This window comes from Oncorhynchus kisutch, linkage group LG18 (genome assembly GCF_002021735.2).
Source record: "Oncorhynchus kisutch isolate 150728-3 linkage group LG18, Okis_V2, whole genome shotgun sequence".
NCBI classification, from domain to species: Eukaryota; Metazoa; Chordata; class Actinopteri; order Salmoniformes; family Salmonidae; genus Oncorhynchus; species Oncorhynchus kisutch.
In genome coordinates, this window is record NC_034191.2 from 52,553,470 (window position 1) to 52,575,952 (window position 22,483).

At 41.4% G+C, this 22,483-nt stretch overlaps 1 protein-coding gene across 2 annotated transcripts; it reads right to left on the reverse strand.

Moving 5' to 3' along the window:
• Positions 1–279: 279 nt before the first annotated feature.
• Positions 280–20,578, reverse strand: LOC109908750 (divergent protein kinase domain 1C). 2 transcript variants are annotated; one of them, XM_020507425.2, is made up of 4 exons: positions 19,718–20,577; positions 7,981–8,664; positions 5,573–5,737; positions 280–1,583 (listed from the first exon to the last, which is right to left on the reverse strand). In XM_020507425.2, exons 1-4 carry the CDS (start codon positions 19,931–19,933, stop codon positions 1,314–1,316), a joined length of 1,335 nt encoding a protein of 444 aa, XP_020363014.1. In that variant the 5' UTR covers positions 19,934–20,577; the 3' UTR covers positions 280–1,313. The 2 variants fall into 2 exon arrangements, with proteins under 2 accessions (XP_020363014.1, XP_031652133.1); XM_031796273.1 differs by lacking the exon at positions 280–1,583 and adding an exon at positions 1,594–4,041 and having other exon boundaries at positions 19,718–20,578.
• Positions 20,579–22,483: the final 1,905 nt, after the last annotated feature.

The window sequence follows — 22,483 nt, forward strand, 5'->3', positions numbered from 1 at the left end:
ATCATTTGTTAACTTGTTGACAATTAATAGACTATTTAACATGCATCGCAATCAAATATCAACATTTGAAGGAGACGTTTATTTTTCTTGGATATATCCATCTGTGCCTCTGAGTCTGGTATTAATTCCAGTTTGTCTACAAATTAATAATTTATATGTTGGATTCAAGTCTCCTTTTCAACCCCAAAAATCCACCATGTCATTTAGGTTAAAAGTTGGGTGAAAAAAACACGAGATGCCCTTACTTTGACATTTTGCAAATCCAATTTGTTTATCACGTCCTCATACAAATATTTTGGGTTGAAATTACATGGAAACAATGTGGATTCAACGAGTTTTCCAACCATATCCGCAGTGGGATATGCCTAGGGTTTCAAAGCTTTAGATGATTTTAAATGGAATCTACAAGTGTTGTATTCACTTCTCCATCTCAACCAAAAATCAAAGTTAAAGTCAAATCAAACCTTAAATGCACTTTAAACACAGTTTGACTTGATTTAATCCGATATTTTTACTTACATTTTTGGTTGAGATGGAGATTGAGATGTGTGTCCCCCCCCCCCCTGCCCCCATCCCACCCTCCGTTCCTGTCCAAAGCCTGTTCTTCATCTTATTTCCTCCCCCTGTCCTGTGGTGAACCAGCTGGAGAGCCTAGGGAACCAGATTTTTTTTGGAAGCTAAGGCCACTGAAGAAAGAAGGGGAGTACTCGCACAGCAGCATCGCCATTTCCCATTGGAACAGGCGACCAGGCCGGATGGTGGGAACCAAGCGCAGTTTCTGATATATGCTTCTCCCCGTCCATTAGCCTGGAAAGTGTTGACATGTTACTTGAAACAAAAGGTGGACCTGACAACAGGCAGCTGTGGTTTTGGCTAGTGGATCACAAGCGGGTGCATGACTACAAACCTTCCGTTCATACAGACATTGCAAAACATTTTCAAAAAGCTCTGAAGTGATCCTGAGATTATAGGCCGACTGTACAAAAGGGTCAAAAGAAAGTTTCTGCATTTATTTGAGGTAAAGATGACTCAAATAGATTGACCACTTGCTTGAAGGACCATCAGTTATTGGCAGATGCTACAGTAATACCTCTGAAACTGCCATAGTCTGCTTACTGTAGGTACTAAAGCACATAGTCAGTGCTAACAGCATCAGAGCATTTTTTGTCACTTCAAAAACCAGTATCATCCAGTCCTCAGGAACCACCTCACAAAATGCAAAACATCAAAAACATGTTAAATTAGCGTCTCATGAAGCCAATACTGTTGGTTTCTCCACTGAATAGTTTTGTGAGGGGGAACAGTGCAATGATTCAGAAGTTAAGAGCTGTGTGAGAGTGAATGCCCTCTCTATCTTCTCCCCCTTCGCCCCAATGCTCAGAGGATGTCCCTTGGTGGAGGAGGCCCGTGAGGAGGTCTAGCAGCCGCTTCTGGACAGCCCGGTCTTGCTCCTCGTCCTCGCCCCCCGCAGTGTCTACGCACTCCTGCACCGCCCGCTGGAGGTCCACCTGGGGGGGGAGGCCCGCCTTGGCGGCCAGCAGCGTGGGAGAGAACCAGGGCCTAAAGATCTTCTCACAGATCACCTGTCCAGAGCAGAAGAGGGGGTGACAGACCAGAGAGGAGTGAAGAAAGGAAGAGAGAAGAGGGGGTGACCATGAGAGACCCAAAAGGAAAGAGGGTAACAGAAAGTTGAGAGAAGTGGAGGGGGCAATCAGTAGTCATTGTGAGAGTGACCTACTGTTCCTCTGTTCTTATTTAATTATCACTGAGGTCATTATCAGTCATATTCTTATTACACGCCAATTTGAAGGGGACATAAGCCACCCAGACACAAATACCCTTTCCTCTACCCCTGCAATCGTTAAATGACAAAGCCTCTATTGTCTCCTTGTGTGGCAGGCAGTACAATGGAGAGGTAGGGGTCAGCGAGGGTTACGATAAGTGATCAGAAGTGGAGGAAAGGTATCGCAGCAGCCACCTGTGGCCTTGAGGTGGACCAGGTGTAATCACGTAAACGGCATTATCTGGGAGCTATCCACTTCTCCAGTGCATCCGGCAGTGTGAGTGACAACAGTATGTCAATTTATCAATTGGATGCGTAGTATGTCAAAGACTAGGTATTGACTCAAAGCCAGTATTCAAACAAATTCGGATCTGCGATCTGCGTACTGCATTTACTTTTGGGTTGGGATTCAATCTGATTGCAGATGTGGACAATATGCCAAGGTAATTTTCGATTGAGCCTGACGTGCAGTGTTCACCATGAATGTGGTCTCCATGAACACAGAAATATTGCCTTTATAACGTGCATTGCCAGAAAAATGCAATCGGATTGGATCCCGGCCTCAAGGGTGTAATGCGTGTGATCTCCGCGAATGTCTGGGAAATTATATTTAAAAATGTATTTCCGTGTGCAAGGCATTAATAATCTGCATTAGATTACATCCTTTACAATCCCTTGCAATTCGTGATTTATTTGAATCAATGCCCCTTGACGCTAATGATACTATTGAGGAACTCTTGAAGTCTTATCTAACCTGGATTTACTTCTTGTATTATGAATATGCTCTGAAAAACCCTAGTGTTATCATAAGAAATTAACATTCCTTGTAGCACTCAACTACACACTCATAATTAAAGTAATTAAAAGTTGAGGGTGTGACTAGGGTGGGCATTCTAGTTTCTTTATTTCTATTTCTTTGGCCGGGTGTGGTTCTCAATCAGAGGCAGCTGTCTATCGTCGTCTCTGATTGAGATCCATACTTAGGTAGCCATTTTTCCGCCTGTCTTTGTGGGATGTTGACTTTGTTTAGTGCACATAGCCTTTAGCTTCACGGTTTGTTTTGTAGTGTTTATTGTTTTGTTCTGCGTCTTTTCAAATAAAGAGAAAATGTACGCTCACAACGCTGCACCTTGGTCCAGTTCCTTCAACAACCATGACAGAGGGCTTTAGTAAAGATATTGAGAGGATCAGCCAAGTAACAATTCAACAACTTGTTTAATTGTAATGTGTAGAATGAGTTGAAAATACAATGAACAACATATAAATGCAATTTACAACAATTTCAAAGATTTTACTGAGTTACAGTTCATATAAGGAAATCAGTCAATTGAAATAAATTCATTAGGCAGTAATCTATGGTTTTTACATGACTGGGAATATAGATATGCATCTGTTGATCACAGATACCTTTAAAAAAAAGGTAGGGGCGTGGATCAGAAAACCAGTCAGTATCTGGTGTGACCACCATTTGCCGCATGCAGTGCAACACATCTCTTTCGCATAGAGTTGATCAGGCTTTTGAAATTGGCCTGCAGAATGTTGTCCCACTTCTGGGACAACTGGAACAACTTGTTGTACACGTTGATCCAGAGCATCCCAAACGTGCTTAATGTGTGACATGGTTGGTGAGTATACAGGCAATTGAAGAACTGGGACATTTTCAGCTTCCAGGAATTGTGTACCAGATCATGGGGCCATTCATTATCATGCTGAAACATGATGTGATGGCGGCGAAGGAATGGCACGACAATGGACCTCAGGATCTCGTCACGGTATCTCTGTGCATTGAAATTGCCATGGATAAAATGCAATTGTGTTCGTTGTCCGTCGCTTATGCCTGCCCATACCATAACCCCACCGCCACCATGGGGCACTCTGTTCACAACGTTGACATCAAGAAACTGCTCGCCCACGCAATGTCATATACACTGTCTGCCATCTGCCCGGTACTTCATCTGTGAAGAGCACATTTCCCCAGTGTGCCAGTGGCCATCAAATATGAGCATTTTCCCACTGAAGTTCGTTACAACGCCAAACTGCAATCAGGTCAAGACCCTGGTTAGGATAATGAGCATGCAGATGAGCTTCCCTGAGATGGTTTCTGACAGTTTGTGCAAACAAACAGTTTTTCAACAGCTGTCCGGGTGGTTGATCTCAGACGATCCCGCAGGTGAAGAAGACGGATGTGGAGGTGCTGGGCTGACATGGTCACACGTAGTCTGCGGTTGTGAGGCCGGTAGGACGTACTGCCAAATTCTCTAAAACAACATTGGAGTCGGCTTATGGTAGAGAAATTAATATGACATTTTATAGCAACTGTTCGGGTGGACATTCCTGCTTCTGATTGGCTAATTGACATCATTTGAGTCAATTGGAGGTGTACCTGTGGATGTATTTCAAGGCCTACCTTCAAACTCAGTGCCTCTTTGCTTGACATCATGGAAAGATAAATCAAAAATAAATCAGCCAAGACTTCAGAAAAACAATTGTAGACCTTCACAAGACTGGTTCATCCTTGGGAGCAATTTCCAAACGCCTGAAGGTACCACGTTCACCTGTTCAAACAATAGTATGCAAGTATAAACACCATGGGACCACTCAGCCTGTCTCCTAGATATGAGCGTAATTTGGTGCGAAAAGTGCAAATCAATCCCAGAACAACAGTAAAGGACCTTGTGAAGATGTTGGAGGAAACAGGTACAAAAGTATCTATATCCACAGTTAAACGAGTCCTATACCAACATAACCTGAAAGGCCGCTCAGCAAGGAAGATGCCACTGCTCCAAAACTGCCATAAAAAAGCCAGACTACAGTTTGCAACTGCACATGGGGACAGAGATAGTACTTTTTGGAGAAATGTCCTCTGGTCGGATGAAACAAAAATAGAATGGTTTGGCCATAATGACTATCATTATGTTTGGAAGAAAAAGGGGGAGGCTTGCAAGGCGAAGAACACCATCCCAACAGTGAAGCATGGGGGTGGCAGCATCATGTTGTGGGGGTGCTTTGCCTGTAGGAGGTACTAGTGCACTTCACAAAATAGATGGCTTCATGAGTAAGGGAAATGATGTGGATATATTGAAGCAACATCTCAAGACATCGGTCAGGAAGTCAAAGCCTGGTCGCAAATGGGTCTTCCAAGTGGACAATGACCCCAAGCATACTTCCAAAATTGAGGCAAAATGGCTTAAGAACAACGAAGTCAAGGTATTGGAATGGCCATCACAAAGCCCTGACCTCAATCCTATAGAACATGTGTGGGCAGAACTGAAAAAGTGTGTGCGAGCAATTAAGCCTACAAACCTGACTCAGTTACACGAGCTCTGTCAAGAGGAATGGGCCATAATTCATTCAATTTATTGTGTGAAGCTTTTGAAAGGCTACCCGAAACAGTTGACCCAAGTTAAACAATTCAAAGGCAATGCTACCAAATACTAATTCAGTGCATGTAGACTTCTGACCCACTGGGAATGTGATGAAAGAAATAAAAGCTGAAATAAATCATTCTCTCTACTATTATTCTGACATTTCACATTCTTAAAATAAAGTGGTGATCCTAACTGACCTAATACAAGGCATTTTTACTGGATTAAATGTCAGGAATTGTGAAAAAATGAGTTTAAATGCATTTGCCTAAGGTGTATGTCAATTTCCGACTTCAACTGTATTTGTACGAATAGAACATTTCTGGGATCTTTAATTTCAGCTCATTAAACATGGGACCAACAGTATTTCTTTTGTCCATCATAGTATGGAATACCGTTCATATTTCGATGCAACCATACATACCTGCAAGTTGCTATTTCTCCGCTTGGAACTGCACTTGTTCGTCTTCATGTTGCATTTGGATATGCAGTCAAAGAAGTTGCAGTCGTCGTCGTTAGTGCAGTTCTGCTCAAGGATGTCTCGCATTTTGGGCTCGAAGAAGGCCATGTCCACATCTATAGCCACCACCTGCAGAACAGCACAGAGAGAGGTGAGTAAAGTGCCGGTGTCTGGTCATGTTGCATTGCTGCCAACTCCGGAGCTCACACTGACCACAGAGGCAAGGATTCAATAGTCAAATGTATTAGGCCTATCCTTTCTTACATCCACCACTATCAGTCTTGCTTTTGCCCTTTCATCCATCTCCCTATTCCAATGTCTGAAAAAAAATTTTTTTTAAAGGGAGGGTAATAAATCAAGAGTAACCAAATTGTAAATATTCCTGTTGGATGAATGTGGAATTTGTCATTGACGTGATCATAGAGAAAAAAAAGTCATTTTCTCTCACATTGCTGTTTAAGGGAGTTGCTGTTTAATCTGCATGGCTTGATATGTTCGTCCTCTTTGCAGTAGATGGCTCGTAAAGAATGACTCCACTGCGGCACTTCATGTCAGCTACAGCTGATTTATGGCAGAACACGCCACCAAATAAATAAAACCTGTCACTGTCGAACCTTGGAAGGTCTTCGTGATCAGTGAAAATAAGAGACAGTAAGCATACGTAGCATTTGAAGGAGCTGTATATCTGACAGACATGATAATAAGTGCTATTCTCAATGAAGCAAGCCAATCCAACATGTACCCCAATATTATTTTAATATATACAATATAGCCCCTAATATACTGTTTGCCCCAACATACGTTTAATATACACAATATACCCCCTCAATATACCCCCCCCACCCCGTATATAACATAGACATTTCACTTCCTCTGTTTATTATCACATGAGAAAACGGAAGCAGGGATCAGCTGTATCCCCTGGAGCTATAAAACAGAGAGAGTAGGGATTGGAAGTCTACTTTGTTTTAATTACAGAGCAGCTGAAACATAAACAATAACAAGCCTCCTTTGGATTCATCTCCTTTCTCCTGGTCTTTGTTCACATTATAACATGAGCTCACTGTTTGTGTGAGCCATGACAGGTACAATAATATTATGTTTCATTTCAAACAGTGTAATCTTTTGAACTTCGATGCTTTCAAAAAAAGTGTAAACTTAGCAGCAATTATACAGGGGGGAAAAACAAGACGGAGAAAAGGTTTACAAACCGTTTTTTCTTGAACATTCACAAGCTAAATAAAAGCTTACGTGTTACTTTTTATCTTCGAAGGGTAATTTGCATCGGCATTCTGACCCGCATGCACATTACACACTAAATGATGTCCATATAACAATGGTTATCTCATTAAGGGCCTCATCAAAATAATATTTTCCTGTCACGAATGCTGCTGCAACAATGATAATATGGTGCATAACAACGATGTCATTTTCTCCATCCTAAAATAGGAATAACGATTTCCTTTCTAAAGCTAAATTTGCGTCATAGTTACATAAGCCAAGTCTACAGACCCTGAAAATAAGACGTGTGTTTTTCATTGATTGCTCAAACAGCTGTTTGTGGCCCTTTTATGGAAATCAAATGAAAATGGTGCCGAGGACTGTTAATACATTGCAATACCCTCTGTTCTCACACTATCCTTTTGTGTGAATGATGTTAGCTTTTCATTCCGCTTACGTGACCTATTCAGAAAATAGTTATATCAATGTTCGATGTCTGTTCACGCTATGAATCACCCGTCAGCAGAAACACAACACAAATCCAATGCAAGGTGTTCTTTGCACCTTGCTCTCAGTCCTTGATAGGTCATAGACAGCCAAATATGCACAGGTTTCAAACAGACCAAACTAAGGTAAAAACCAATGTAGCACAATGTTGATAAATGGCACAAGCGGCCATTTTTGTTCTTGTGGAAAACAATTAGGCAGCCTGGAGCCTCGTCATTCTTTGTACACCGCATTGCTCTCATCAAACTGTTTGCACTCTGCGGATGAATGTGCCGCTGTATTGTGTGGATAAATTAACTAATGCGAATGGGGGGCAAAATCGGGTCGGTCTGTGTGTCTTAGTGTGAAAAAAAGGAGCTAGATTTCCTAACCTTGTCTTGTTTACACAGGAAGAATCTAAACTCCCCCACTAAAGAGAAACATATCTCAGATCTGTGACGGTTACCCAGCAGCCGTTTTGGGACAGTTTTAATGACAGCTTTCCCTTCACACAAGGCTCCCCTGTTGTTTTGTGTGAGGGAGTCAGCAACTCTTTGCTTTGAGGTGTGTGCATGTTAGCTGAATGTGTGTCTATGGGTGTACTGTGTGTGTGAGTGTGTGTTCCTTTGCAGGCTCAAGTGTGTGTGCAAACGTGGTCAGCTCACCGTAAGGTCCTTCCGGATAGCAAAGTTTTCCGGCTTGATGTCACACAGGTGGAGGCGGTGCGAGAAGTCATTGTCGAAGCGCCACGCCATGTCCAGGAAGCTGAGGGCGATGCGGTGCACCATGTCCCTCGCCGTCCGTGGGCCCGCCGATACCTCCTCCAGCGAGAAGATGTTCTGGTCCCAGGCGTGGCCCGCCGACAAGTACTCAACAGCGTAGAAGTGTCCGCAGGAGCCCAACACCTTGGCTAAGTGGCGGCTGAGGTCCTGCAGCACCCTCAGGAAAGTGTACTCCTCCTGTTGGAGCAGGGACCACAGCGATGCTAGCTCGGCCCGCGAGTAGGCCTGCCCATGCTCCCTAAGCCTCTGGCCCCACAGCGGCGGCAGAGAGGCGTTGCCGCTTATATCCAGCCCCAGGGAGTTCCTGATCTCCAGGGTGGCGTAGAAGACCACATCCAGGGGAGAGAGCTCTTCGGCTGGGTCCTGGTACTCCAGGAGACCCAGGCTTTCATATGAGGAGAAGTTTTCCAGTTTGGACTTGAGCACCACAGGCGTGCCACGCCACCGGGCCTCGATCACCTTCTTACCGTTCTCGTAGTAGAGGCAGCGCCTGTACTCCACCTGGCCGCTCACGCACAGGTCCTCGCACAGGTCACCGGTTAGGGCGCCGTTGCGATACTCCTCACACTGGGACAGACAGACAGACATAAACACACACAGACAAAATCTAATTATTTTTGGTGTACATAATACGGTTGTCATGCATTTGAGGTAACAACAATTTAGCAGAATATTGTGGCCATTTTTCAACTAAAATGTGATTTGTAGTCCATGTCTCATCCCAATAAGGGAATGGCACTGTGTGATTGTGCTACTGAACCTAAAATGGGCAATTCTGTACGCATCAGTACATTTGATGCACATTTTTCAGTTGATGCTGAATTATATCACATCACACTTCAGACTCGGCCTCTAACCTGCTCTCAATGTCTCGGATTAGCGAGCAAATGGGATTGTTATAAGTCTCGGTGCATAGATGTCGGTCCAAAGGTTGGAAATTATTAGTGTTCCTGGGGGATTAGAGAGAAAATCCCTCTCTGCCCACATTCCAAAGTAAACAGCTGTCATCTTGAGTTGGTCACGATTTCAACAAGATCAGATGCTTAATGGCTTTACTGGGTGGCATGGCATTAGCACTTTAGCCATAGCTGTGTTTCCCTTATCACCAACCCTCACAATGGTTTATTGGTCCTTCCCCACCCTTTCCTCTGTGGCCTCTCTTACATGTTACATTGAAATTGCAAGCCTACAAGCCTAGGTCATACTTTATACACAATGTAGTGACACAATTAATTTTTATTAATTGGTGAAATAACATGCATGTAATTCCCAAGTAATTACACTGGTAATAACTTAAAACAATGCCGCTGAGGACAATTTATTTTCATTACAATTAAGTGTTGTCCATATAGCATAATTAGATTTATATTTTACAAAATAAATTAAGAGTCAACAGTATTGTCCTGATATTTAATGCACATTATAAATTCCTTGAGATTCATACTATGGATGTTTTGGCAGACTTTACTGCGCTCCAACTTTGCTCTCTGTTTAGCTGGATGACATCACAAATGAAAGTGGCCTATCTCAAGCTGTATCATATAGTTTGACGGCCACAAGTGTCCTCACCTTACCTCCAGAGGGTTGAACTCGGAGACCCCTGCAATTATTTTGAGGTCCCTAATGTGCCCCTAAGATCTCTCGGCACTATGTAGGCTAAGTTGCGCTGTGGCCATAATGTTCCAGCCTAGGCATCTGGCCCAGGACAAATCTTTTCTTTTTTTTTTTTTACCCTTTTCAGTGCGGCTGCCACGTTCCACACGTACATTTTAATTCCCTGTATTTCATGGTACTTGCATCATTTCGGGCTGCAGCTGTTTATACTGTAGCTTATGTTTGCATGTAAACTTTCCCACCATGGTGTTTGGACTGCATGCAAGTCTGTCATGGTGTTTTACTTGCATTTGTCTGTGTGTTGGAGTTTACAATGTACATGTAATTGATTGTTAGAGAAACCCTGTCTGTCTGTAAAGCGTTGAATTGTGATTAATAACAAAAGTGAATTCCAAATGAACATGGCTTCAGCTTCAGTTTATATGTCATACTATCAGTTGTGGATATGTACAGACGAGCCAAATTACAGTACAAAAGCTAATGTCAATAAATAGCCCTGTTGACGCCCACAGCATGTTTGTTTTGCGTTTCAAACTCTAGCTAATGACAAACAGCAAATTCTCCGGTGAACACTGAGAGTGTTATATCAACACTGAAAGTGTGAAGTCTGTGGACTCATATGCACACCGGAACAATTCAATTAACACATTGCTTAGTTTAAAGCCTGAATAAAATATTTGCCTTGTTTTTCTAGTAAATTGTAGAGTTACCACCCATGGCTGTATTTGTTAGTGACAGACACATGGTTGTTGCATTCACACATTTTCAATCCTATGGACTTCACCCAAGTGAGAACCTAAGCGAATGTTCTTTTATTTTTTTTAATGTTTTTTTTTTACAATTAACACAATAGCATACTTATTTCATAAGGCCTTATTTTGAGGGCATAGTTTTACCCTAATATAGGGGCTTTAAATGCATCCCATTGAGCAAAAACCACAAACATAGATATTGAAACAAACTATTCTAAAACTCTACCTGCAATAGAGTAAGCAGGGAAATATGATGATTATAGTTTTGGTTTTGGTTCAAAGTGATGTGTATGAGTTTCAGGCCTGTCTGGATTAGGGTAAAACTAACTAACTGTGTGTTAGGTATTGTTTTAAACATTTATTTTTGAATTATTACATATTCGCTTAAGATCTCACTTGGTGAATGTAACAACCATGTCTCTGTCACTAACATATACAGCCATGGTGGTAAGTCGACAATTTGCTTCAAAGGCAAATATTTTAATAAGGCTTTACACTAAGCAGTGTATTAAATTAACATAGTTCAGGTAGGCATATGGTTCCACAGACTCAACCCTTTCAGTGTTGATTTAACACTCTCAGTGTTTATTTTGTTTTAATTAACATTGGATAATTTTCTGGCTATGAATAAGTGGTTCAAGGGAAACAATACCCTCCAGACTTTGAAGTAGTCCACACCCTTAATGAACCTTTGGTTAACCAGGCAAGTGGTTAACCAGGCAAGACACATCATCATGATTGTTGGGTTTGGATGAAGCAGTGAAAAAAATCAGAGGTTTTGTTTGTTTTCTGTACTTTTCCTTCTTTTATATTTTATTTCTCGAAATCCCCCCCCAAAAGACAATGAACAAAGCAAACATCTATTGGCCATCAATAAGAATCAAGGAAATATCTGTTGGCTGAGCAAAACCTAAATTCTGTCTCTGGGGCACATTCCATATTCAAAAGTGCAAATACATTGACCTTAAAAGGCACGACAAAAGCGAATCAAGTATGTTTCTGATTTAACTCAACGGCATGGTTTACTAAGTGTTTACACCGCTGCAAAGATTGGTCCACTTTACAGGATCATTTCTATTGTATTCCTATTCTATGGCTGGAATTCAATCAAATAGAAAGAGACAATGTTTACAAACTACTGCCCATTTACGCACACTTTTTTACTCTGAAGGCATCTACCTATGAAGAAAGTCTACCTGGAAGTGGCAGTAGGCCTAGGTTTTTACAGTATTCATCATTCTGTAATCGTATTAGGTCATGGGAAATGGAGCTATTGCATAAATAATGTAAAATCACTTAGCATGTGTGTAATAACAATTAGGTTCGTTTAAATGCATGTTGTACATTTTGTTAGATTCCTGTCATTCAAATCACCTTAAAAACAAAATGATTTTGTATAATTGCACTTTGGGTGCTTATTGAGCTCTCCCCTTGGCAAAGTAATGGTTAAGTCTGGAGTGGACTAGTGTGTCTGTGGTCTGTCGAGCGGAGCGCAGCCCGGCCCAAGCGTTGGTCAGAGTAGGCATGTGGGGAATGTCCTGTGACAGTAGCCTTAGCTCTACTTAGAGTTCTCTCCCTCACAACACTGGAAAAAATGAGCCTGAAAACAAAGATCTGCTCAAATATGTCCAGAGAAGACCTTTTAGTCAATAGACAATCATATAAATATATACGTTGTAGCCTAGATTATATAGGACTACATTTGGCTCGAATTGCCAAGCGGGAACAATGTGAGAATTATTTTGGCTCACTCGCAGCCAATGTAAGCCAGTACTGTAAATCAAATCAAATCAAATTGTATTGGTCACATACACATGTTTAGCAGATGTTATTGCGAGTGTAGCGAAATGCTTGTGCTTCTAGTTCCGACAGTCCAGCAATATCTTTCAAGTAATCTAACAATTCCACAACAACTACCTAATACACACATCTAAGTAAAGGAATGGAATAAGAATATATAAATATATGGATGAGCAATGACCGAGCAGCATAGGCAAGATGCAATAGATGGTACAAAATACAGTATAAACATATCAGATGAGTAATGCAATATATGTACATATTATTAAAGTGGCATTATGAAAGTGGCCAATGATTTCAAGTCTGTATGTAGGCAGTCTGATGGCCTTGAGATGGAGGCTATTTTTAGTCTCTCTGTCCCAGCTTTGATGCACCTGTACTGACCACGCCTTGTGGATGATAGGGGGGTGAACAGGCAGTGGCTCGGGTGGTTGTTGTCCTTGATTATGCTTTTTTCCTTCCTGTGACATCGAGTGCTGTAGGTGTCCTGGAGGGCAGGTAGTTTGCCCCAGTGATACGTAGTGCAGACTCCAGCCTCTGGAGAGCCCTGCGGATATGGGCGGTGCAGTTGCCGTACCAGGCAGTGATGCAGCCTGACAGGATGCTCTCAATTGTGCATCTGTAAAGGTTTGTGAGGGTTTTAGGTGACAAGCCAAATTTCTTCAGGAACAGGGAGTACAGGAGGGGGCTGAGCACACACCCTTGTGGGGCCCCAGTGTTGAGGATCAGTGAAGTGGAGATGTTGTTTCCTACCTTCACCACCTGTTCAAGACCCAATTGCACAGGGTGCTGTTGAGACCCAAAGGCCTCAAACGTCATGATGAGTTTGGAGGGTACTATGATGTTGAATGCTGAGTTGTAGTCAATGGACAGCATTCTTACGTGGAATAGGGCAGTGTGCAGTATGATGGCGATTGCATCATCTGTGGACCTGTTGGGGCTGTATGCAAATTGAAGTGGGTCTAGGCTGACAGATAAGGTGTAGGTGATATGATCCTTGACTAGTCTCTCAAAGCACTTCATGATGACAGAAGTGAGTGCTACTGGGTGATAGTCATTTAGTTCAGTTACGGTTGCATTCTTGGGTACAGGAACAATGGTGGCCATCTTGAAGCATGTGTGGACACCAGACTGGGATAGGGAGAGAATGAATATGTCTGTAAACACACCAGCCAGCTGGCCTGCGTATGCTCTGAGGATGCAGCTAGGGATGCCGTCTGGGCCAGCAGCTCTGCGAGGGTTAGCACGTTTAAAGGTCTTACTCACATCATTCACAGAGAAGGAGAGCCCACAGTCTTAGGTAGCGGGCCACGTCGGTGGCACTGTATTATCCTCAAAGCGGGCAAAGAAGGTGTTTAGTTTGTCTGGAAGCAAGACGTCGGTGTCCATCACGTGTCTGGTTTTCTATTTGTAGTCCGTGATTGTCTGTAGACCCTGCCACATACGTCTCATGTCTGAGCCTTTTGAATTGTGACTCCACTTTGTCTCTATACTGACATTTTACTTGTTTGATTGCCTTGTGGAGGGAATAACAACACTGTTTGTATCTGGCCATATTCCCAGTAAACTTTCCATGGTTAAATGTGGTGGTTCGCGCTTTCAGTTTATGTGTATGCATAGTAGTACCATAATTGATACTATTGTTGTGTGGAGTGTGAATTTGGGTGAACATTGTGTTTATTCATTGTGTTTATTCATTTTAAAATGGAGAAGAGCAACAAATGCATACATTTTGAGAGCACTGAGTGGGTTGCCTGTTTTACAAGAAGTTCAGTTCACTAGGAGTAATAGTTTTCCAACATGATGTTTGCACTATACACAACATCATTGTCATGTTTTATCAAGGTGGGTGGAATCAGGCGCAGAGAGCAGGTTTCAGTGATTCCACAGTTTATTCTCCGGCGCACAAAAAACAGGGTCAACCCAAACATACAGGGTGAATAATCCAACACAGGATAAAAAATAGACCGGAGAATAAAACACAAGTACTACACCAAATGACATGAATACAAAACAATCCCGCACAAAACAAGGGTGGGACAACCTACTACATATAAGGACGTTAATTAAACTAAAATACACACAGGTGAAACTAATAAGACCAAAACCAACAGACAAACGAAAAAGGGATCGGTAGTGGCTAGTAGGACGATGACGACGACCGCCAAGCACCGCCCGAACAGGCAGGAGAGCCAACTTCGGCGGAAGTCATGACAATCATAGCTGCTTCTTGGACTCAAACTAAAACAATTTATTCAGTGGCCTGAATAACGTTACATTAATTGATAGTTTAGCTGTGGGATTCAATTCTTCATCATATTGTTTGTAATCTCAAAAGGCTGGTTTACTAGCACATATATTTACAAATCACGAAAGTTACTACAGATATTATTAAATTCAGATCAAAAATCAAACCAAAGATTCCACATCTGTATTGCTTGCTGTTTGCGTTTTTAGGCTGGGCTTTTGTAAAAGCACTTTGTGACACCTGCTGATGTAAAAAAGGCTTTATAAATACATTTGATTTGATTTGACCACAGATATTATATTAATGATTTGTATGCCTGTTCCATCTCCACAAGGGGTTACATACCTGTGAAGCCATACAGTACATACATGTTGAGTGCTACTATTATCACAGTATCATTAACCAATCATGATATTCACAATGGCATGACATAAAAGGAACACAATAGCATATTTACGTTTTTAATTTTTTTATATATATATATATTTTTTTTTACAGATGGTAGAATATATAATGTATACTTTTTGTAACAGTACTGCAATTATCCTATGAAACACAACCATCATTAGAATTCACATTGTCGTGGCCTTGGCACCATTCCCTATCTCCAGGCAATGCCAATTTATGGCTGGCTAAATGCATGAATAAAGAACTTTAAAAAGCCAAGCTGTAGTGTAAGTACCAGAGCAGAAAGCTATTAAGGTGTGCAATAAAAAGCTTACGGGATTTGTTCAATTAGTAAAGGCTGCCTAAACCACAAAGTCCCTATTGCCAGCTGAGAGTCAACTTCCCTTGCCATTGTGAGAAGTTGTTCCAAGCAGGATATATGCTTCATCTTTGCAAATCAAGAAACCGTAGATAATCATAGAAATATTGGGACAAGGTTAGTCCCTGTGTCTATCGTCAGGATTATGGAGCATTTCCATCAAAGTTCGCTCTCAAAGTCACCTACTGCCTTCCCTGTGTGTGGTTATGGTAATATGTTCACAAGGTATGAGTGTAATAGGTTTCATCTAGTAATTCAAAATACCATCAACTGATAAATAATGGCCCAGTGCAGTCAATAACGTGATATTTCTATGTTATATACAGTACCAGTCAAAAGTTTGGACACTCCAGGGTTTTTATTAATTTTTTACTATTTTCTACATTGTAGAATAATAGGGAAGACATCAAAACTATTAATTAAAACATATGGAAACATGTGGTAAACAAAAAAGTGTTGAACAAATTTGAGCTGTTCTTGCCATAATATGGACTTGGTCTTTTAACAAATAGGGCTATCTTCTCTATACCACCCCTACCTTGTCACAACACAACTGATTGTCTCAAACGTATTAAGAAGAAAAGACATTTCACAAATTCACTTTTAACAAGGAACACCTGTTAATTGAAATGTAATTCCAGGTGAATACCTCATGGAGCTGGTTGAGAGAATGCCAAGAGTGTGCAAAGCTGTCATCAAGGCAAAGGGTGGCTACTTTGATATAAATATAAAGTATATTTTGATTCGTTTTTGTTACTACATGATTCCATATGTGTTATTTCATAGTTTTGATGTCTTCACTTCTTCACTACAACGTAGAAAATAGTACAAAAAAAATAATAACTTGAATGAGTAGGTGTGTCCAAACTTTTGACTGTTACTGTATATATTTCCACACTATGAGGTTGGAATAATACAGTATAAGAGCTGTTTGAAAAGACTGACTGACATCTCTGCCTGTTTTGGTGGGATGGAGTTTTGGCCTGCCTGGTGACATCACCAGGCGTTAAATTACTTAATAAACCAATAAGAAAGAGAGTCCCAAACCTCTCTGCCAATAATAGCTAGTTTTCAGTTTCCCTGACCCCACTCAGACCACTCCCAGACAGTCCTAGCAAAATGATTGCTTTTAGAAATTGTTATTTTTTAAGGAGCTATTTATTTTGGACAATTTTAATTGAAAACAATCACAGTAAGGTATTTAACTTTCACACAAAAATGATTTGATATTGAGATACAAATGACTGCATTTAATATACAATTTAGCCTCAAGCCTGTGTTCGCCTCAAGCCACATAATATATCAATTTAGATGAGAAGCTAAATAAACTATTAACACATTTATATCTGTACACTTTACCAGAATAATGATGTAAATCCTCTAAGTACTGTATGTGGGTACATATGAAACATATCATTGCACAAATTCAAATAAATAATTATATATACTGACATCAGACAGAATAGGAACTATCTGTCTGAACAGGAATAAACGCTGAGAACAAAAACAGGTTGGGTGGTTTTTGTTCTGTCCTGTCAACCTCGGCACACAATGGTCAGTTTCACCCTAAAGAGAGGCTACTTTTTGAGGTTGGCCAACATTAGGTCCTGCTACAATGTCAAAACCAGAACCGACGGACTGTTGGCCTATTGCACTGGGCAGTTTGCCAAAAGGGAGTCGCAAAAGCAACCACTGTTTGTCTATTTTGTGCTCATTTCTTGTCTGTCCACATTATATACTGGACTAGCTGCATTTAAAGGGGAATTTAAAAGCATGTTTGGGGTTATTTATGAGGTTAAACATTTAAGCAATTGGCAGAGTAAATGTTGATGGGAGACAATGGGGTTCATGTAATCATAATATGAAATCTAGCTATCATTGCCTTGTGTAATAAGTCATATTTTGTGTCATTAAATGAGTCTTTTTTTTGTTTCATATTTAGAGGACAGAACATTCCATGGAATCAAAGGTCATCATTTATCTGACCAAGGCCTTTGCCCTGAGGGGTGTAACATTTCCTATGTGAACTGTCACTGCACTCAAAACACTGTCAAGAGAGAACACACAACTGTGTCATCCATAGAAATTAAAGTCAAAGTTATTTATTGCACAGGTCATTTGGCTGGAATTAAATAAATGTCCATTTCAAAGGGATGGTGTTCTTCGGCATGCAAGCCTCCCCCTTTTTCCTCCAAACATAATGATGGTCATTATGGCCAAACCGTTCTATTTTTGTTTCATCAGACCAGAGGACATTTCTCCAAAAAGTACTATCTCTGTCCCCATGTGCAGTTGCAAACCGTAATCTGGCTTTTTTATGGAGTTTTTGGAGCAGTGGCTTCTTCCTTGCTGAGCGGCCTTTCAGGTTGTGTCGATATAGGACTCGTTTTACTGTGGATATAGATACTTTTGTACCTGTTTCCTCCAGCATCTTCACAAGGTCCTTTGCTGTTGTTCTGGGATTGATTTGCACTTCTCGCACCAAATGTACGTACATCTCTAGGAGACAGAACGCATCTCTTTCCTGAGCGGTATGACGGCTGCGTGGTCCCATGGTGTTTACTTGCGTACTATTGTTTGTACAGATGAACGTGGTACCTTCAGGCGTTTGAAAATTGCTCCCAAGGATGAACCAGACTTGTGGAGATCTACAATTTTTGATTTTCCCATGATTTCAAGCAAAGAGGCACTCTATTTGAAGGTAGGCCTTGAAATACATCCACAGGTACACCTCCAATTGACTCAAATGATGCCAATTAGCCTATCAGAAGCATCTAAAGCAATGACAGCATATTCTGGAATTTTCCAAGCTGTTTAAAGGCACAGTCAATTTAGTGTATGTAAACTTCTGACCCACTGGAATTGTGATACAGTGAATTATAAGTGAAATAATCTGTCTGTAAACAATTGTTGGAAAAATGACTTGTGCCATGCACAAAGTAGATCTCCTAACCGACTTGCCAAAACTATAGTTTGTTAACAAGAAATTTGTGGATTGGTGGAAAAACTAGTTTTAATGATTCCAACCTAAGTGTATGTAAACTTCCGACTGTTTATATTATATTTTTCAGTGCAAGTTCAATTACCTTTGGGAAAAATGGTGGAAAGCTTTAGAAATCCAGCCCTTTCTGTCTTGTGTGGTTTTGGCAGTGAAGTGATGTTGGTTAGCCAGAATGGGATACGTTGCTCTATCGTTTTGTTATGATCTGGGTGAGAAATAACAACTTCAGTCTCGGTCTCCACCTACCTGGAAGAGATTTGTGTCTCACTTCCACAAGTGACACACTGAAATGAGATTTAACCACCCACTCAATATTGTGTGTAATCTACTAGTACAAAAGTGCGCTTTATGTAAAAGCTTTAGAACCAAGAAGTAGTCCCAAAAATTATTTTGTTTGAGGTTCAGGGCAACTTCTAGAAGTTAAACTCAGATGAGTATCCAATCGTAATTTTATTGAAATACAGTTAAGTCTCACTGTATTGTTTATCAAATCAAGACTCAGGGAAAAAAAGGGTAGAGAAATAAAATGATGGAAGATTTCTAATGCACCATGTCTTACAGTTTTATCACTACCAACAATCATTTTTGAGAAAATGTCCTCCCCATTAAATGTATTGCCGTGAAATGCCTCGAGGGCTACAGAAAGATGTTGGGGCTGAAACATTAGTCGGTGTACTTGGTAGAGAGCGTGGCAGTGCAGAAATAATTCTGTCTTTTAAGTAAACAGGGAGATGGACTGTGGTCTCGGCGCTTCCCTTACGAAAAAAGATTGCAGTCAGAGTGCAGTATAACTGCAATACACTGTCGTATAACTGTCGTTAGAATGCAGTATAACTGTAGTAGGCTGCAAATACTGTGTCCAAAATAACACAGCCGACTGCAGTTACTGCACTTTCACTGCAGTTTCAAAACTTCAATCTTTTTTTGTAAGGTTTAGAGCAAGTTAAAAAAAAGGCATATTTCTACAGTTCAGAGGTTAAGAGTAAGGGAGAGAGAGCGAGAGGAGCAACTGAAGGCATTTTTATGTCTACTACTGCTTAGGAAATGCTTCTCAATTGAGACGTGATGTTGTATTGTTTTTTCCGCTCTATATTCTCATGATATCCTGTCAATTCGGCTTAATTCCATCACAGTGTGTTACTCTGTGAATGTTGGTTGGTATAATTCAAAAGGCATTTGTCCAAGACAGATAGATGTCTATGGATTAAATAACTTTACCTTGAGAAAATATTTTGACTCTGTCTAATCTACATTATCTTCATGTGTAATATTGTTTGGCTTAGTGTGTGGTTTGTGTTGTGTCTCACACACACACACACACACACACACATACACACACACATTTTACGTTGTGTGTATCAGTATTCACACTAACCTCAAGTTCAGTGTCAACATCGAAATGGAAGTGTGAGTCCGCCGTCTCCATGTACTGTACTCACCACTCTCTGCAGGATCTTCTTGCTCTTGTCGTCCGTGCAGTAGTCGGAGAGGATGGTCCGGTGCACAAACACCAGGCCATTGAGGAACACCCAGGAGCCGAACCAGAGCAGGGCGAACACCAGCGTGCTCCTGCGGCACACCTTCATCCCGAGCCACCTGAGCAGACAGCGCCCCCGCGATGGCTCTGGCCCCATGGCCCTTCGCAACGACCACATCTGTTGACCGCAACCCCCCTTCAACCCCGGGTTAAACCGCTCAGGGGTGAGAGCTAATTAGTCAGCACCCACTCAGCCCGATTGTCTTGCATCTCTGGTAGTGGCCGTCTGGTGTTGGGGAGCTGCAGTGCTGCTGGTAGGGTCTGTCCTGCTGGGTACATGCTCTTCTGGTTTCTCCTCTCTCTGTCTGGTGCCTGGTAGCTCCCCATGGCTGGCCCGTTGACTGGCTGGCCGGTGCTCGTCTGGAGGCCCCCCCTGCCCCCCTTGAGACAGCTGCTGGATCTTAAACTCAGGCGCTCTGCCCCATTTGGTTTCCTTCTCCTGGGCTGCCTTCCCAGCTCCCAGCTCCTTCCTCCTTGTGTGTGTTTTTGTATGTGTGTGTGTTTTTCCTGAATAAGCATAGCCAAGTGCACTGATTGAGAGGTTGTGCTGTGAGTGCACGGCCAGTCAACTGCTCTGAGCACCTCTTCTACGCTACACTCTTCCTATCAAACTAGAGAGACTCCCCTGCAGTTTTTCTCTCTCCTGTCTTGTCTCTACCCCTATTTCCATTATTTTTCCCAATCTGTCTTTCTTTCTCTCTCTCTCTCCCTCTCTCTCGCCCTCTTTCTCACGCACCCCACCTCTTCCCCCTTTCCTCTGCCTCCCGCCCCCTTGTTATGAGATCGCCTCCTTTCGGGTTGCAGCACTCTTTTTTACCGTTACCACGGCAGCCGGGACTTTGCTAAGACACAGTCCCTGCACAGTTGTGTCTGCCGAGTGTGCTGCCAATTCTTATTAGTCTCTCTGTGTACTTTCTTCTGTGCCACACATAACAGGCATAACTGTAAAAACAGCCCAGGTGTTCTTTGGCTCTGTGATAACTGCTCTATTTGTAAATGGGGATAAAATAAGGCAAGTGAAATACAGCCCCCATCAACAGATTTGATTTTTTAATTGATTTTTAACAACAAATAGTTCACCGGAAGGATCATGTTTGAGACGCCTATGAAGGATTGAATCTTCAAATGTTGGTTCTGCTCCCTCAAGGGAATAGATTATTTCCCACTCGCTCCATTCTCTCTTTGCTCTCTCTCTGTACTCTCTCTCTCTCGGAGCAAGAGTAGCAAGTGCCCAGAATGTCCAATGACTTAACAGAAAAGGCACCAAAGCCCTTGCGAAGCTCTGTGCACATTTATACATTTAGTGAGGAGTTTTGTGTCATTTTAATTGGCAATTAAACAGTCTTGTGTACTTTGTGTAGCTCCTCAGCATTGGCATGATCTAACACTCTTCTTCTCTAAACTCATTAATGCTCATCAGAGACGCCAGGCTGATTTTAATGGTCTGACACCATTTCCAAATTGCCGGATAAGCATATATTTTAAATGTGGTTATACCCTATTATATCTAATCTTGAAATGTACAAATCTCACATAAAATGTACAAAAAAAGAAAGAGTAAACACTCCAATACATATCTATTTACACTTATGTAATGCAACATACATATTGACAGCGCAATGAATTGTTTGTATGACATATGTTTGATCAACACCATACCTATATGTATTTTCACATCATTCAGTTATTTTGTTGGGAACTTGTACTCACTTGCTACCTTGGTGAATAATCTGATCACTTGATTGTAACCTTTGCAAGTCTATAAATATACATTTACTGAGTTCTGTGTATATCCTCCTTAAAGCTGTATCACAGCGCCATCTAGTGATCATAGGTACATGTAACTATAACAGGTTATTAACAGATGAGCAGGCGCTGAATTCATTCACCTTCACTTAGGATCTTGATATTTATGTTACATCCTGCTCTCTTATAAACAATTGCATGGGACAATTATCCAACGTGCATACAACTGAATTCCTGAATTCTAGATGATGAACCCTGAACCTTGTGTATTCGGTGAACATTTAGATGAATATAACCCATCATTGCATAGTGAATTACACACAACCCAAACCAAAATGTGACTCATTTGGAGTTGATTTAAAAAAAATACATAAACAAGAACAATGGAACAAATAGATTTCCGGCCTGTGTACATGTGGTTAATTCCTTTTCTGTGTTAAAACAGAGCAATGGAAAAATGGAAAATGGCTTGTATTGTTATCTATTTTTGCAAATAAACCAAAATCATCTTGATATTTCATTTTTCATATGTGGGTGGAGTTAAATGTGAAATGCCTTTATTGGCCAAATACACAGCCTATCCCTTCAAAATAGGAGTTCACCATTGGAAGCTGCTGTGGGGTGTTACGGTTTTCTTCCGTCGAAGGAGAGTCGGACCAAAATGCAGCGTGGTAATTTTGATACATGTTTAATAAACAAATAAACACAATAATACCAAAAACCGGAACGTGAAAACCTATACAGCCTATCTGGTGACAATAAACACAGAGACAGGAACAATCACCCACGAAACACTCAAAGAATATGGCTGCCTTAAATATGGTTCCCAATCAGAGACAACGATAATCACCTGCCTCTGATTGAGAACCGCCTCAGGCAACCATAGACTTTACTAGAAAACCCCACTAAGCCACAATCCCAA